An 18,594-nucleotide genomic window follows, 5' to 3' on the forward strand; every position below is an offset into this window, starting at 1 on the left:
AACCACGTGAATGAGTCAGGAGAAGCCTCCAGTCTGCTGCCTGACTGATGGATTTGGGACTTGCCAGCCTCCATAATTGCATAAGCCATTTCCTTGAAGTAAATCTCTCTCTGTATGTTTACATATATGCTTCACTGGTTTCGCTACTCTAGAGAACCCAGCTTAAAACATTCTTTTATTGGTAGTTACCAAATACACCAACAAATGAAGTTTCAAATAAGCCTCTTTCTCCATGGGCACCACTTACACCTGAAGAATCCGGAATCTTCATTATTCCTTCATTCAAGCATTCTGAAGCCTGCCTTTCATAAATTCATCTAGTCAAATTCACACATTTTTTGCCGTAACTTGGGCATCCTGTTAACTGGTGTTTGCTTCACGGTCTTTCCAAGTTTATAGCAGTTTTCAACTTCTTTATTTAACCTTTTCCTTTAATACATGTAAATAAAACAGGGCTAACAATAGTAACTACTTCAGAAGGCTGTTATAAGAGCTTAGCCAACTGTCTGGCATAAAGTAAGGGCACAAAAATGTTAGTTTTTGTGACCTTTTAGTAATAGTAATATTATCATTTCATAGGAACTACAGGTAGTGTTACTCTTGAATTAAAACAACTCTGTCTCTGCTAGCCCGATTCTAATCTAGAGAACTGTAATGGCCTCTGATCATGTGATGTATATAGATACAAGCAGTCAGGGAAAAGGAGACTGGAGGATCTGAAGTGTGATATTACTATTCCCATTTTACAGATGAGAAAGTGGAGGTCGTAGGAGGAAGAGCCTCAAGTAACAAAGCAATCCAAATTTCCTGATGCCCAGTTTAGTGTTCTTTCCATTCTCTCTACTGATGTTACTCAGGAGTATGGCAAAGTGATTTCAATTTGCTTGGCCTTTTACCTGTGTCCAAGCTCATGGGCAATCGTGAAAGCCAGAGGAAGTCCAGAATCTTCATTGATGTTACAGCTCTGGTGAGGCTGGCACATTCCTGACAGGTGGGACAGACCCAGGGTCTCACAGGGGCGATTGACACCTGCACAGATGTCTTTTCTGAAAGCAAAGAACAGAGATGCTTAAGTGTCCAAGGCCGTGTCTGAGAAAGCCCTCCTGAAAAAACACTGGATACTAACTCACATTCAATATAGTCTAAAAAAAAAACTGTCCGTTTAAATGTAGAGAACCATTTTGAATTCATTATGATTATTCTGATTTAATTTCTTGATTACTGAATCTCACTGACACCTAAAAAATGTGATGCTTTAGCACGTGTTTTATTCTGAGCTGCTTTTGCTCTTGATCTCAGGAAGCTGAATTATATTATTTGATAAAAAAAAGAAAAGGATTTGATTGAAATTGAAGTTAATTTGTACTGTTAAATAGGTACAATCAGTGATGGGTGGGGCTTTTCAGATATATAAAACCCATTTTGCTCTAGGCCTATGCTCAAAACTCATTGGAGTACTTTTTCTCATTCATGAAAAAGGCAACTGTTCCTACCACCCATCCAGAGATAATGTCAATTGTCAATTGTCTTTCTGTGACAGTGGGTGTGCACGCATGTGCACACAACACAAACACACATATAGCTACAAACGCACACACATACACTCTGGCATCTTCCCTCCTCGTCAGTAGGACCTCACTATTTTCCCCACCCAGGCAAAAGAAAGGAAAGACTCCTACGACCTAAGAAAATACTAGTTAAAAAGTTATGGCTTATAAATATAAAAACATTCTTCCATATCTAATTATCCCCCGTATCCAATTCAAAACAAGAGTTTTGAAAAAAGTCATTAACTACACATTTGATTTTCTTCAGCTCGAGAGGAGCTACTCTTTGCCAAGAGTGGCTAGCACAAATGCTCATTTTTGAGATGGATTCTGAGCCTTAGTTTATCAGCCTTCAGCTCATGGGGTCTGTGTGGGCACCATTTTTGTTGACAGATAGTCTCCTGCTTTTTGTTTCAATTAGACTATGGAAAGATCCAGGCTTTGAGAAGCCCGGCAAGTTCTGACTTCTTCAGCCATGTCAACAGCTAGGACAATGACATGGAGTAATGAGTTCCCATCTCAGAGCAGCATAAGCCCTGAATCCAGACTCTCACTAATGGCAACACTTGCTGGGTGGACCAGTGCTAGAGAGCTAGATAAGATTACACAGACAGATAGTTTTAAGCAATTTCTGGGTCTGTTGGAGAAACAGCTATACCCTTTCCCCACTCCTCCTGCAGGATGTGTTCATTATTATTTCACTGAAAAAGGCCAAGTCTTCATGGAGCTGCTGGGAAAAGATAAGTGCACATTGCTAATCCATCAACCATCTTATCCTCCTACGGTAGGAGGTCAGGTCCAATTGTTCTTTGAGTGCCTACGAGTGTACAGCATTAAGAAGAAAAAAAGGGTAACAAAAGAACTGCAGGAACACAGTTATTGCAGGCAAGGAGATTAAGCTCCCAAAAGGAGAAGAACTGTACCTCCACCATTCACTGGGGAAAACATGCCTTGCCCTACAGCCACTAGCCTCGTTTCATTGGGGACGTTCCGAGCCAAATCCACCTTCTACTAAATTCAACTCTATGGCAAACTCTGTTAAAGTGGATCTCAGGATGGTCTCCCAGAGGCCAAGCTCAGTCTCGTCCCTTCCTTTCTCCCTCCCTCCTAGAACGTATCCATTTCTTCAGGCCAGTGGTTCTCAACTGGGAGTGATTTGCTCTCCCTCCTTCCTCCCACCAAACACACAGGGGACATTTGGTAGTGTCTGAACACATGTTTGGTTCTCATGACTTGGGAGGAGGGGACTGCTAAAGGCATTTCGTGAGTATTGTCCATCAAAAAAATAAAAACCAAACCAGTTGCCATTGAATCGATTCCAATTCATAGCGACTGTATAGGACAGAGCAGAACTGTCCCATAGGGTTTCCAAGGAGCAACTGGTGGATTTGAACTGCAAAACTTCTGGTTAGCAGCCATTCCTCTTAACTACCATACCTCCAGAGCTCCTGAGTAAAGGCCATAGATGCTAAATATCCTACAAGGCACAGGACAGCTCCTCACAATAAGTAATATCAGGTCCCAAATGCCTATAAGTGCCAAGGTTGAGAAAATCCTGCTTTAGAACTTGAATTCCTCCCTACCATCTAGGAGGTGGTGAGGTTCATAACACTTTCATGAAACTAGATCCCTTTTCTAAGGAAGAAAAATGACCAGAAATCCAAAAAGAGAAAAGGAAAACAGACCCTTCATATCCTAACATTATTGTTGGTTAATAGTTAAGAGTATGGCTGTTAATAGTTAATGTTAAGGACTAAGAGTATGGCTGCTGGGGTCAAACTTCCTGGATTTAAGTCCCAGCTGTACCCATTGACAGAAATAAGATTTTAGACAAGTGACATAACCAAGTTTCGGTTTTCCCATCTGTAAAATAGGAATGATTAATAGCAGTCAACTCTCAGTGTTGCTGTGGGGATTAAATAGAACGATAACTGTTTTAATGTTCTAAAGGGCTTAGCACAGTGCCTGGCCTTATTAAACATTCCATAAATGTCGCTTATCATTAACGCACCTGTTTCTTGATGTAGGAATGAAAGGAGCACCTCCTTCTACTCTAAGGGAAAGGAGAGACCTCCCGAGACAAAGCTGCCAAGTTACCAGTGCTGCTGGCTCCCCAGAGCCCCTGTGCTTACATTCTACACTCACCCCAAACTATTCCCCAGGGCAGCTGCTCATCAGTCCAAGGTCTGACAGGTCCTCAAACCTTTCCCTGGGAACATGTTTGCATTTAACCAGGGTTTTAATATTTCCACTCAAAAGAGGAATTTTGATGGTTGAAGTTTCAGGTCAGGATAAGGCGAACAGTTTGGTAAGATAGGGGTTGATTATTATCCCTTGAATTATAACTTGTAGGCATCCTAGGCACTAGGGTGATTCTGTCAAATGGACATATGACAGTGTCAAAACGTTCAGGGATAACCTATCCCTCCCAGGGACAACACACACCCAGCACTAGAGCCTTCCAGTGCATGAGATTCCCTGGGACTGAAGGGCCCGGGCCAAGCCACCTCCTTTAATATGCACCCTGGATCACTGGATGTCTCTGAATCTGCATCGGGGTGTCCACTGTGCACTTACTTCCCTTTGTTAGAATGTAAGTCCTTCCTTCATCTAAAACAAACAAACAAACCTGTTGTCATGAGTCAATTCCAACTTATAGCAACCCCATGTGTTACACAGTAGAACTGCTCCATAGGGTTTTCGTGGCTGCAAGTGTTACAGAAGCAGATTGCCAAGGCCTTTCTTCTGCAGTATTGCTGGGTGGGTTCTAACCGCCAATCTTTAGGTTAGTAGCCAAGTGCAAACCATTTGTGCTAGGCAAGGACCTTTGTCCAGATTAGAATAAAACCAGTTGCTCTCGAGTAGATTCCAAATCATGATGATCCCATGAGTTTCAGGGTAGAACCGTGTGCCATAGGGTTTTCAAGCCTGGATGTTTTGGAGGTAGACTGCCAGGCCTTTCTTTCAAGGTACTTCTGGGTAGATTCAAACTGCCATGCTTTTTTTTAGTAGTTGAGGGTATGCCAACCAGGCACTCCTTAGATTAGAATAGTGCCGGGTATATAATAGGAGCTCAATAAGTGTTTATTGAATGAATGAACAAGTATAGACTTCAAGGAGCCCGGGTTGACCAGGAAAGTTGACTTGCTTTTCACACCTATGTAAGGTTGGATGGCCTTTATTAGCATCAGAAGGTCTATCCGTGGTCAGAACAAAGTCATATCTTCATGGAGGTAAAAAGCAGAAAAGTGTAACCGAACCACTCTGTCTACACAGAAGAGGATCCTCTCCCTACACCCTGTCCTCAACCTCAGTCAGGGATCTGTTAATAAGAGGACTGACTTCTGTACAGAACACTACATGTTTCTAAATGAGATGAAAATACATCAAAATAAAGGACTGGCAATCTCACTGGAGTTCCAGGAATCATTAACGAGATTCTGCAAACACGTTTCCTGATTGTTGATGGAGCTGCACGAAGAAGCCAGTTTTAAAGATGAAATCATCAATGGAATAAGGAAGAGGCCTGGAATTTGCCAGCAGATACAATTTGTTAACAAAGAGAGCTCTTAATTGTGTAGAAAGGTAAGTTCATAAAATTTTAGAGAGAGAATCATTTAAAAAAATCAATAGATGAACTGTGACCACAAGACCTTGCCTACCCAAGAAAGCTCTTCAAAGCCCACTACTATATTACATGGCTCCATCTCATGTTACAAAGAAGGCTTTGTTCATCGGACACCCACCACTCATCTGTCAGTTTGTCATACTCTGGTGACTTATGTGTTGCTGTGATGCTGGAAGCTATTCCAACAGTATTTTAAATACCAGCAAGGACATCCATAGTGGTCAGGCTTCAGTGGAGCTTCCAGACTAAGGTAGACTAGGAAGAAGGATCTGGCAGTATACTTCTGAAAAAACTGGCTAGTGAAAACCTTATGAATAGCAGCAAAATATTGTCTGATATAGTGCCAGAAGATGAGCCACTCAGGTTGGAAGACACCCCAGTCGTATTTTGACCGGGAAGGCAGCCCGGTCATACTTTGACTGGGGAAGAGCTGCCTCTTCAAAGTAGGGTCTACCTTAATGACATGGATGTAGTAAAGTGTACAGGACCTTCATCCGCTGATATGGCATGGCTAAAAATGAGAAGAAACAGCTGTAAACATCGATTAATACTTGGAATGTGAAATGTACAAAGTATGAATCTAGGAAAATTGAAAGTCATCAAAAATGAAATGGAACACATAAAGATAAATATCCTAGGCATTAGTGAGATGAAATATACCGGTATTGGTCATTTTGAATTAGACAATCATGTGCCTACTATGCTGGGAATGACAAATTGAAGAGAAATGGCATCAAATGCATCATCAAAAAGAACATTTCAAGATCTGTGCTGAAGTACAATGCTGTCACTGATAGGATAATACTCATATGCTAATAAGCAAGACCAGTTAATATGATTACTATTCAAATTTACACACCAAGCACTAAAGCCAAAGATGAGGAAATTGAAGATTTAGCCAACTTCTGCAGTCTGAAATTGATCAAACATGCAATCAAGATGCATTGATAATTACTGGTGATTGGAATATGAAAGTTGGAAACAAAGAAGGAGGATCAATATTTGGAAACTATGGCCTTGGTGATAGAAATAATGCTGGAAATCACATACTAGAATTTTGCAAGACCAACGACCTCATCGCAAATACCTGTTTTTCAACAGCATAAACAGCGACACACCTCACAGGATGGAATACACAGGATTCAAACTGACTACATTTGACCATCAAAGAAACGATGGAGAAGTTCATTATCATCAGTCAGAACAAGGTCAGGGGCCAACTTCGGAACAGACCATCAACTGCTCATAGGCAAGTTCGAGTCGAAACTTAAGAAAATTAAAACAAGTTCACCAGAGCCAAATTACAATCTTGAGTATATCCCATGTGAATTTAGAGACTATCGCAAGAATAGATTTGATGCATTGAACACTAGTGACTGAAGACCAGATGAGTTGTGGGATGACATCGAGGACATCATACATAAAATAAACAAAGGTCATTAAAAAGATAAGGAAGAAAGAAAAGACCAAGATGGATATCAGAAGAGACTCTGAAACTTGTTTTTGAACATACAGTAGCTAAGTAAATGGAAAGAATGATGAAGTAGAAGAGCTGAACAGAAGATTTCAAAGAGCAGCTTGAGAAGGCAAAGTAAAGTACTACAATGAAATGTGTGAAGAACCTGGAGGTAGAAAACCAAAAGGTAAAAACAAATTCAGCATTTTTCAAGCTGAAAGAACTGAAGAAAAAATTCAAGTCTCGAGTGGCAATACCAAAGGATTCTACAGGGAAAATATTAAACTACGCAGGAAGCATCAAAAGAAGATGGAAGGAATACAGAGTCACTACACCAAAAAGAATTGGTCCACACGCAACCATTTCAGTAGGTAACATATGATCAGGAACCGATGGTACTCAAGGAAGAAGTCTAAGCTGCACTGAAGTCACTGGCGAAAAACAAGGCTCCAGGAACAGACAGAATACCAACAGAGATGTTTCAACAAATGGGTGCAACGATGGAGGTGCTCACTTATCTATGCCAAGAAATTTGGAAGACAGTTACCTTGCCAATTGACTAGAAGAGACCCATATTTGTGCCCTTTCCAAAGAGAGATGATCTAACAGGATGCTGAAATTATCGAATAATATTATTAATATCACACACGAGTAAAATGTTGCTGAAGATAATTCAAAAGGGGTTGCAGCAGTACATAGACAGAGAACTGCCAGAAATTCAAGCCTGCCTGATTCAGAAGATGACGTGGAATGAGGAATAACATTGCTGAGGTCAGATGGATCTTGGCTGAAAGCAGAGAATACCAAAAAGATGTTTACCTGTGTTTTATTGATTATGCTAAGGCATTCGACTGTGTGGATCATAATAAACCATGGATAGCATTGTGAAGAATGGGAATCTCAGAACACTTAATTGCACTCATGAGGAACCTACACATAGACCAAGGAGCAGTGGTTGGAACAGAACGAAGGGATACTACGTAGTTTAAAATCAGGGAAGCTGTGGGTCAGGGTTGCATCTTTTCACCATACTTATTCAGTGTGTATGCTGAGCAAATAATCCAAGAAGTTGGACTATATGAAGAAGAATGCAGCATCAAGATAGGAGAATGACTTATTAACAACCTGTGATATGCAGATGGCACAGCCTTGCTTGCAGAAACTGAAGAGAACTTGAAGCACTTACTTATGAAGATCAAAGACTACAGCCCTCAGTATGGATTACACCCAACATAAAAAAAAAAAAAAATTGCCATCAAGTCAATTCTGACTTATAGTGACACTCTAGGACAGAGTAGAACCGTCCCGTAGGGTTTCCAAGGAGTGACTGGTGGATTTGAACTGCCAACCTTTTGGTTAGTGGCCAAGCTCTTAACCAAAACTGGACCAATAAACAATATCATGATAAATGGAGAAAAGGTTGAAGTTGTCAAGGATTTCATTTTATTTGGATCCACAATCAATGCCCATGGAAGGAGCAGTAAAGAAATCAAACAACGCATTGATTGCATCTGGGTAAATCTGCTCCAAAAGACCTCTTTAAAGTGTTGAAGAGCAAAGTTGTCACTTTGAGGACTAAGGTGTGCCTGACCCAAGCGACGGTATTTTCAATCATCTTATATGCATGGGAAAGCTCAAAAATGAATAAGGAAGACCAAAGAAGAGTTGATGCCTTTGAATTATGTTGTTGGCAAAGAATGTTGAATACACCGTGGATTGCCAGAAGAACCAACAAGTCTGTCTTGGAAGAAGTGCAGGCAGAATGCTCCTTAGAAGCAAGGATGGTGAGACTGCACCTCAAGTACTTTGGATACATTATCAGTAGGTACGAGTCCCTGAAGTCCTTCTTGGTAACGTGGAAGGTCAGTGAAAAAGAAGAAGACCCTCAAAGAGATGGACTGACATGATGGCTGCAATGATGAACTCAAGCATAGCAATGACTGTGAGGATGGTGCAGGACCGGGTACAGGACAATGTTTCATTCTATTATACATAGGGTCGCTGCGAGTTGGAACCGACTTGATGGCACCTAACAACAAGTGCTCAATGTCCTTGTGAACTAAGGACACTTAGTCTTAGCGTCCTGCAAACTCACATGCTCACAACCATCCTGCTGATTTGTTTCAGTATTTGCTAAGGCAATTGCCATAATGAGGGCTTTCCCCCTTTTATTTTTTGCTTTTGTCAATGCTGCAGGCAGTTGGAATCAGCTCATGCCTGCCACCATAAACCAGACACGCCTGAGGAAAAATGGTCATGATCTGCTTGCTTAAAATTGATGGTCTGTGCTGCAGAAAGTACATGGGCTAGTGTGACAGTGACACAGAGTGCAGGCTCGATGTGTCAGGAGAAGGAACCAGAGTGGAGTGGAGACCATGACCCTGAGCAAGCTTAAGAACAGGGATCCTCCAGATTTGGTCAGTGTCAGACTCACTTGGAAAACTTGGTAAAAATACAGAGGCTAGGCTGTGTCCTTCTCTGAGGAGCCTAGGCCTCTCCAGGTGACTACGATACACCCTGAAGTCTGAAAACTACCGCTGTGGAGTAGAGGACAGTGGCTGATCACTAGTTAGGGTTGGGGGAAGGTAGGTGATGCAAAGCAAAGGGGCAGGAGTTATTTTTCAGGAGGAAAGAAAACACTCACTGGAATGGTTTCTTCTTCCCTATTTTCCCTAAAGGTGTTGCAAGGCTTCACATGGAAATGGAAAACCAACTAGTAATGTAAGAAAACAAAAAAGAACACCTTAAATGCATGATGCGATATACATGAGGGGTAAGAATGACAAAGGTAATTCCTCTGAGAAGCAGCATGGCCATAGGAGTCTGTGCAGTTCAAGCTTGTTCTTCCACCTCCTCTTCTCTTGGCTGGAAACAAACAGAAGGCTCTCTTCCTTCTGCTGGGGCTTTTCCTCAGGCTAGCCGCCTGCCCCCACAGAGCAACAGGGGAGTCATTCTATGCTGCTTCAGGTGGAAGCTGGCAGAGATGTCCGCTGTCAGCTGCCACGTACAGAGAACCCATGGCAAGTTTCTCAAACTAATTTGTTTTTCTGACATGTGGTGTTCTTTTCTTCACCTTGTTCCCGCCCTCCTTTGCAGGAAAGTGCCTATTCTTAGAATATACATTCCTCTTAACATAGCCAATGGAAAACATTCTGAATAAAGAATTCAAAACATATGTTCACTATCCAGAGTTTCACATTAGTGAGTCTGTTAACTGGCCCCTCCACCGGTCTGGAAGTCAGGAGTTAATTAGACCATAGAAGCTGCCTTTAAAAACGACCAAGAGCAGGAAAGAACAGTGAGAATCTCATGAGTCTGTACACCTGGTGTTATGGATTGAATTGTGTCCCCGCAAAATATGTGTTGGAATCCTAACTCCTATACCTGTGGATCCAGAAACCCTGGTGTCGTAGCAGTTAAGAGCTATGGCTGCTAACCATAAGGTTGGCAGTTCAAATCCACCAGGTGCTCCTTGGAAACTCTACGGGGCAGTTCTACCTCGTCCTATAGGGTCGCTATGTGTCGGAATCAACTAGATGGCAACGGGTATACCTGTAGATCTAATCCCATTTGGGAACAGATTTTTCTTTGTTATGTTAATGAGACCATATCAGAGTAGGGTGTGTCCTAAACCTAACCACTTCTGAGTTACAAAAAAGAGCAGATTAGATGTAACAGCAAGGACAAAGGGGAGGGGTGGGGATAGATGCCGTGTGGAACTGAGAAATGAAGGGATAACAGAAGCTGAAATAGACAGGGATCCTCCCCCTGAACCAACAGAGAGAGAGCTTGCTCCTAAGCTGGTGCCCTGAATTCAGACTTCTAGCATCCTGAACTGTGAGAAAATGAATTTCTATTCTTTAAAACCACCCATTTGTAGTACTTGTGTTACAGCAACACTAAGTAACTAAGTCACCTGGCAACACTTTCACCTGCCAGCCCTCTTCCCCTTGCTTCCACCCACCCACCAGCCACCACTGCTGGGTTCCACACACTCTGGGGTACCTGGTGAGAAGGACAGCCACATCGTGATGGATGGGGTTGAGGTCACTCTTGGGGTTGATGCTCTTCTGCCACTTGCAGAAGCTGGACAGTGTCTTCTCTGCATGATGCACTATTTTCAATCCTTGCTGGAAAAAAAAAGGAGAGATTGGCATGGCTGGACTCAATGGGTTCAGGGTCCATTGCAGAATCCAAGGGAGATGAGTTTTAAGGTCAGTGCCTCAGGCATTCAACAGGAACTTGGCAGAGGCCAACTTACCCCTCTGGGCTAACCCTCTGCTCTGAAGACTATCAGGACCATGCTATTCACTAAAAGAACTTGAAGAAGAGAACTCCAGGACAGAATTATCATTGGGACAAGCAGCCCTTGGAGAAAAATTTTAAATATATTAGCAAAGACCAGCATCTGTGTAAAGTTCTATTTCTAAGTAGCTTTCTGCTTTCTAAGCCAATACAATTACAAAGATGCCTTTTATTTCTAATGGAAAATGAATAGATTTTCCAAAAAAAAAGCTTCTTCCTTCCATGAGATATTCTGCAAGGCTCGGGTTGCACTGGATGCCTCCTTGACTATGGTTTCTACCTTGGTTTGGTACCTGTGGATGAAGGGCAGAAGGTGACATACCCTCTCCAGGCCTCTAACCAGTTAGGATAATTGATCATCTGACAACAATCAAGATGCTATAGTAGATGCCCCAGACTGTAGCTTCAAGGGCTTCTGAGGCCCAACATAGCCCATGAGTAACCCATCTAAACTATGGCTCCTAGAGGGGAGAGCTTGTTTTGAATTAACTAAAAAAAAATCAGGTCTAGAAGGACTCTGGTTTAATTTGAATTTCTGAAGGACATAAATCCCTTTCTCTTGCCCCATTTCTTCCAGACCTATGATGGTTAATTTTATGTGTCCCCTTGACTAGGCTATGATTCCTAGTGGTTTGGACAAATATTTGACTAGCTGCTGTTCCATAATGCAGCCTAATGTAATCAACCAGTCAAAAGAGGAGTTTCCTTAGGATGTGGTCTACCTCAAGACTGTAAATAGATATTTTGGCAAAACTCACTTTCTCTCTTGACTCCGCATTCTTCCCATTGCCTGACCTATGATTCTTGGGACAAAAGCCTGCACAAGTCTCCATCCTGACCTATGGAATTTGGACCTGTCAGCCCCTACAATTGCATGAGCCAATCCCTTGAAATAAATCTCTCTCTGTATATATATCTGTGGAGGACTGGTTTCAGGACCCCTTGGATACCAAAATCTGAGGATGCTCAAGTCCCTTATAGAAAATGGCATAGTATTTGCATATAACCTATACAATACTCCCATAAAAAAACAAACCCAGTGCCATCGAGTCAATTCCAACTCATATTGACCCTATAGGACAGAGTAGAACTGCCCCATAGAGTTTCCAAGGAGCGCCTGGTGGATTCGAACTACCGACCCTTTGGTTAGCAGCCATAGCACTTAACCATTACGCCACCAGGGTTTCCAAATATTCCCATAAAAAGTATACTTTAAATCATTTCTAGATTACTTGCAATATCTAATGCAATATAAATGCTATGTAAATAGTTGTTATACTGTATTGTTTAGGGAATAATGACAGGACATGAGGCAAACAATGCTCAAACAATGAGTGCTGGAGAGAGACTGAGGATCTGTGGAATATCTATAGAGAAAGAGAGAAAAAAATAGAGAAAGAGAGACATTTACTTTCAGGGATTGGTTCATGCAGTTGTGGAGGCTGGCAAGACCAAAATTCATAGGTTAGGCAGCAGGACGGAGACTTCTGCAGGCTTGCGTCCATATTCACTGGTCAGGCGGAAGGAAGAATGCAGAGTCAAGAGAAGGTGAATGTCTTGGTCATCTAGTGCTACTATAACAGAAATACCACAAGTGGATGTCTTTAACAAAGAGAAGTTTATTCACAGTCTAGTAGGTTACAAGTCTGAATTCAGGGCGCCAGCTCCAGGGGAGAGGGCTTTCTCTCTCTGTCAGCTCTGTAGGAAGGTCTTTGTCATAAGTCTTCCCTTGGTCTGGCAGCATCTCAGTGCAGGAATCTCAGGTCCAAAGGACATGCTCTGCTCCTGGCACTGTTTTCTTGGTGGTATGAGGTCCCCCACTCTCTACTTGCTTCCCTTTCTTTTTATCTCTTGTAAGATAAAAGGTGGTACAGGCCACACCCCAGGGAAACTTCCTCTACATTGGATCAGGGATGTGACCTGAGCAAAGGTGTTACATCCCACCCTAACCCTCTTTAACCACAGGCAGAGATTATGATTTATAACACAGAAAATCACAAAATGGAGGACCACCACATAATACTGGGAATCATGGCCTAACCAACTTCACATGTATTTTTTAGGGACACAACTCAATCTGTGACAGTGAGTTCTGACAAAATATCTATGTATAGTCTTGAGGTAGACCACATCTTCAGAAAATTCTCTTTTTGACTGATTGATTACATTATGGAACACCAACTAGTTGAGTATAACACATATATACATAGAGAGAGAAAGAGAGATTTACTTAGTGGTTTGAACCCACCCAGTGGCTCTTTAGGAGAAAGACCTGGCAATCTGCTTCTGTAAAGATTACAGCCTAGAAAATATTATGGGACAGTTCCACTCTGCCACATGGGGTCCCTAAGGGTCAAAATCAACTCAGCAGGACTGAACAGCAACAACAACTAGATAGATAGATGGATGGACAGATGGACAGACAGATGGACAGACAGACACAGATAGATGATAGATAGATGGATAGATGGATGGATTTTATAGAGAGAGAGAATCATTCCTAGTACAGGGTGGATCTGACGAGGTGGATGACTACCTTCACTGCCCACTCTAATCTGGGTCTGTTCCACTGGGCTGGACCCAAGAACTTCAGGACAGTTTTTGTATGAATCTGTGAGCTTCCTTATCTCCCATTCTGGTACTTTGTTGAGGCCCACACCCAAATCAAACAAGTCAGGAAGGGCTTCATTTGCCTGTTAGAGGTGTTTCCAGGCCCATCCCACCCATCCCCCAAGCTAATTAACTACTGTAGACCACCTTCCTTTCATGAAAACCCAGAAAGTTGGTTCATTATACATGAACGGTCACTGAACTGATTAGTATAAGGGCTTCAGACAGAAGAAACAGACTCCATGATTTAATAATCATCATAGGTACATCAGCCAGCAGAACCATGTATAGTGGAGGAGAAGTCCTGGGAGAGCAGCTGGGCACTGGGAATCAATATCCAATTCATTTTGTTGTTGTTGTTAGGTGCCGTCAAGTCAGTTCCGACTCATAGTGACCCTGTGTACCACAGAATGAAACACTGCCCAGTCCAGCGCCATGCTCACAATCGTTGCTATGCAGGAGCCCATTGTCGCAGCCACTGTGTCAATCCACCTCGTTGAGGGTCTTCCTCTTTTTTGCTGACCCTCCACTTTACCAAGCATGATGTCCTTCTCCAGAGACTGATCCTTCCTGACAACATGTCCAAAGTATGTAAGACGCCATCTTGCCATCCTTGCTTCTAAGCAGCATTCTGGCTGTACTTCTTCCAAGGCAGATTTGTTCATCCTTTTGGCAGTCTAAGGTATATTCAATATTCTTCACCAATACCACAATTCAAAGGCATCAGTTCTTCAATTTTCCTTATTTATTACTTCCATGTGTGTTGATTGTGGATCCAAGTAAAATGAAATTCTTGACAATTTCAATCTTTCTTCTGCTTATTATGATGTTGCTTATTGATCCAGTTGTGAAGACTTTTGTTTTCTTTATGTTGAGGTGTACTCCATACTAAAGCTTGTGGTCTTTGGTCTTTATCAGTAAGTGCTTTAAGTCCTCTTCACTTTCTGCAAGCAAGGTTGTGTCATCTGCTTAAAGCAGGTTGTTAATGAGTCTTCCTCCATTCTTGATGCTCTGTTCTTCTTCATATAGTACAGCTTCTTGAAATATTTGCTCAGCAAACTTACCATATCACCCAGCAATTATACTCAGGCATTTATCCCAGGAAAATGAAAATTTATGTTCGCATAAAAACATGCACATCAATGTTCATAGATGCTCTATTTGTAAGATGCACAAACTGGAAACCACCCAAATGTCCCTTCATGGGTAACTGGTTAAACCAACAGTGGTACATCTATATCATGGAATACCACCAGAAATTAACAGTTACAAACTATACATGCAAGAACTTGGATGGATCTTAAGAAAATTATCTTGAGAGAAAGAAGCCAATCTCAAAAAGTTACATGCTGTATGATTCCATTTATTTAAAATGATTGAAATGACAAAATTATAGTGAGGGATAACAGATTAATTAGTACTTTCCAGGGGTTAGGTAGGTGGGTGGGAGGAAGGTGGCAATGGTTATCAAAGGGTAGCATGAAGGATCCTTGTGATGGACTTATTTTATATCTTGACTGTAGTGATGGTCACTCAAATCCACGTATGTGATAAAATTGCAAAAAAATTAAACACACACACATCGATCAATGAGTGCATGCAAAATTGGTGAAATCTGAATAAGGTAGGAGGATTCTATCAACATAAATTTCTCGGCTGTGATATTGTGCTAAAACTATGCAAGATATTACCATTGGGGGAAGTGGGTAAGGGGTTAGAGGGATTACTCTGTATTATTTCTTACAACTGCATGTGAATCTACAATTACCTTGAAATAGAAAGTTTAAAAAATACCTGAAAAATAATCATTTGATTGACTCAAGAATGGGTGGGATGCTAGAAGATCTTATAAAGTACTTTCTTGCATGATTCTGAGTGGGTTACTTATTGATAGTTTTGGATTGAAGGAAAACTGTAGTATTTCAGGTGGGTTACCATGGGCAGGAGGAGCCCACACACTCGGATACCCATTCATGTACCCACATACCAACTCTAAAGTTGAATCAAATTGCCTTTTTAAATGACCATGAATAGCAGATGGATCCCATAGCCGAATATTCTCCCTTAGCTCACAGAGTTCCTGGTGAGGTTACATAGCTCAAGATGAGATTTTACCCGATCTGAAAAGCTCAAAGTTTTCTTCAATATTTTCTTTAATACAGTGGCTTGCATCACCATTTTGGAAGAATTTACAGACTAATCCATGTGTGTCTGATTAAGAAAATGTGAATGTTTAGAAACATTTTCCTTGTTCTTGAACCAAATTCAATGTTAGCAAGAACATCTTCATCATGGTGAAGAAAGCAGAGTTGTTTTCTGATGTTGCAGAACATACATTCTGCCTCCATTTTCCCATGATTACAAAGAGTTCATGTCCCTGAAGGACTTCAGGAATTATGTTTCCTCTCATTTAAACAATGAGAAAATCCAGGTCATAAAGGAACAGTGCCTTAGCCAAAGTCTGACCACTTCCGCTCAGGCTCCTCTATGGACTCTTCTTCTTCAGTCCTTCCTTTGGATCATTGCTTTTCTCATTCTCAATCACAATAATCTTTTTGGAAATTACCTATGTGCTGTTGACTCCCTCATATATAACTCCTTTCTTGGAGTTCAGACTCATGTGTCCAAATCTTGATGGGCATCTTCTGGATGGTACTACAAGTACCTCCAACTCGGAATTCCCTGTCATGGATTGAATAGTGTCCACCCAAAACGTGTGTCAACTTGGTTAGGCCATGATTCCCAGTATTCTGTCATTGTCCTCCATTTTGTGATTGTAGTTTTTTGTTAAAGAGGATTAGGGCAGAATTGTAATGCCCTTATCAGGTCACATCCCTGATCCAATGTGAAGGGAGTTTCCCTGGGGTGTGGTCTGTACCACCTTTTATCTCTCAAGAGATAAAAAGAAAAGGAAAGCAAGCAGAGAGTTGGGGACCTCTTACCATCAAGAAAGTAGCACTGGGAGCAGGGTGCGTCCTTTGAACCTGAGGTTCCTGTGCTGAGATGCTCCCAGACAAGGGAAAGATGGATGACAAGGACCTTCCTCCAGAGCCGACAGAGAGAAAAAGCCTCCTTCTGGAGCGAGCACCCTGAATTTGAACTTGTAGCCTACTAGACTGTGAGAGAATAAATTTCTCTTTGGTAAAGCCATCCATTTGTTGTATTTCTGTTATAGCAGCACTGGATAAGTAAGACATTCCCAAATCTCTCCCTTCACATAAACCTGTATCCTTCCTTAGCTATAGAACTACCATCAACCCAGATGCACAATCTACAAATACTGGCCTTCCCTCCCTCCATATCCTGTACCCTATCTGTCATAGTGTGCTGCTAATTTTACCTCCTCTCCATCTTCACTACCAACCTCCCTAGCTCAAAACCTCATCGTTTTGTGGATTACTGCAGCATCTCTTAATTGTTCTCCTGTTTTTTTCTTGCCCTCTTAAATCCATCCTTCTCACCACTGCCAGATTGACCTAGTCAAAACAAATTGCTGCCTACATCATGGCCCATGGCTCAAGACCCTTCAAGATCTAGCCTCCAGGATGCTCATCTTCCATTTTCAAGCTCACAGATTATTCTCCAGAAATATTAAAACAGCTCTTTACCACCAGCCCCACTCCTATACACCATGCAGTTTCTCACCGGGCCTTCTTCAAACTGTTCCCTCTGCTTAGAATGCCTTTCTTCCTTCGATCTTTAATTTACTCCTTTAATCTACTCAGATCCCATTCATTCTTTAAGATTCAATTTAGGCATTTCCAGGAAGACTTCCCATTCCCCTCTCAAATATGAATTAGTTTCCCCCAATAGATTTTGTGCACACTTAGCATTTGCTGCATTTAAATTATCACATTACATATCTTTCTTCCTCCTTAGCACCTTAAGAACAAAAACTGGGGTTTATTCCTCTCCTTATCTCAGGTACTGCAGATAGCAGGTATACTGACTAAATTGAGAACGTACACCACCACATCAAGGAATGGAGGAAAGACTGAGAATATATCTGCTGAGCCAGCAAAAGAGATTAGGTTGGTGAGAGGTTTTGTGGTGAGTTAGTAAAGCAGGAAGTAAGATCTTCTACTGATTAGGGAAGAGGAAGGAAAAGGGCCAGGAGTTTAAGAATAAAGCAGAAAATGTGGAATAATCATTCTGGAACAGGGAGCTATTGGAAGACAATTATTCATGGGTCTCTTACGTTTCTTCACATCTTCAGAGCAAAGGCACTGACAGCTTTTGTTCTGGACTATCTTTCAAGGATGCCCATATAGAAAACAGCCTTGGAAGATGGAGTATCCTTCCAGGGAAAAAGACATATTTATTTGCTGTCCGGAAGAATAGAGATATTGGCTCCCCCCGGGGTAAAATTTTGAAAGTCAGCTTAAAACCCTCTTTAAAGGACTAAGGTTTCCTTATCTTGGGGTTCCACTACTCTGACAAAATCTCTTGTGTGTGCAGCATCCACCCAGGCTCCCCATACCAGTCTTATAGGACTTGGGGGACAAGAGGGACAGATACAAACATGAAGCTCATGCTGTCTGTTCTGCTATGAGTAATCAAGTCCTTTGTCTCTGACCCAAGAGTCTCATGTTTTTTTTTATCAGCATCCATAAAACTGCAGACACTTGTTAGCTTGCAAGCAGAGTAAAATCTTAGATCCTTCATAGTGCTTAGCAGCAATGAGGAGGAGAATGGACAGTAGATGATCAAGCAATAGTTAAAACTACATCAAGGTTAGACCATCTAAATGTATGGTCCAGGTCTCCATGGTTATTGACATTTCTAGCTGCTCAGGGAGGAATAGGGGAGAATGAAGGCTCTGAGAAGTAAAGAGATCTCAAGAGAGGGGATTATTTTTATGTACCAACTTTCCTACAATAGCAATTCTAGAAGAACCTTGAGGATAGTCACTGCTGAGGGGAAAGAAGGGGGGGTCTGAAATTTGTCCTCAAATCTCGCTTGCTTGTATGCTTTCTATTACCTTTATTGTTCCACTTGTAGACCAGGAGCAAGCGCACAATTAACTGAGTTGCTGATCATTTGCTGTT

At 41.7% G+C, this 18,594-nt stretch overlaps 1 protein-coding gene across 2 annotated transcripts in view; it reads right to left on the minus strand.

Moving 5' to 3' along the window:
• ADAMTS12 (ADAM metallopeptidase with thrombospondin type 1 motif 12) overlaps positions 1-18,594 on the minus strand; it is a 449,533-nt gene that overhangs the window by 159,478 nt on the left and 271,461 nt on the right. Inside the window, exons 2-4 of one of the 2 annotated variants that reach the window (XM_049861871.1) lie at positions 12,348-12,446; positions 10,637-10,757; positions 897-1,046 (exon numbers count right to left, since the gene is read on the minus strand). In XM_049861871.1, the coding sequence (XP_049717828.1) occupies positions 897-1,046; positions 10,637-10,757; positions 12,348-12,441 (365 nt within the window). In that variant the 5' untranslated portion in view covers positions 12,442-12,446. Of the gene's footprint in view, positions 1-896; positions 1,047-10,636; positions 10,762-12,347; positions 12,447-18,594 lie in introns of both variants that reach the window. The other variant, XM_049861860.1, reaches the window with a different exon arrangement.

This window comes from Elephas maximus, chromosome 2 (genome assembly GCF_024166365.1).
Source record: "Elephas maximus indicus isolate mEleMax1 chromosome 2, mEleMax1 primary haplotype, whole genome shotgun sequence".
In the NCBI taxonomy this organism is placed as follows: domain Eukaryota; kingdom Metazoa; phylum Chordata; class Mammalia; order Proboscidea; family Elephantidae; genus Elephas; species Elephas maximus.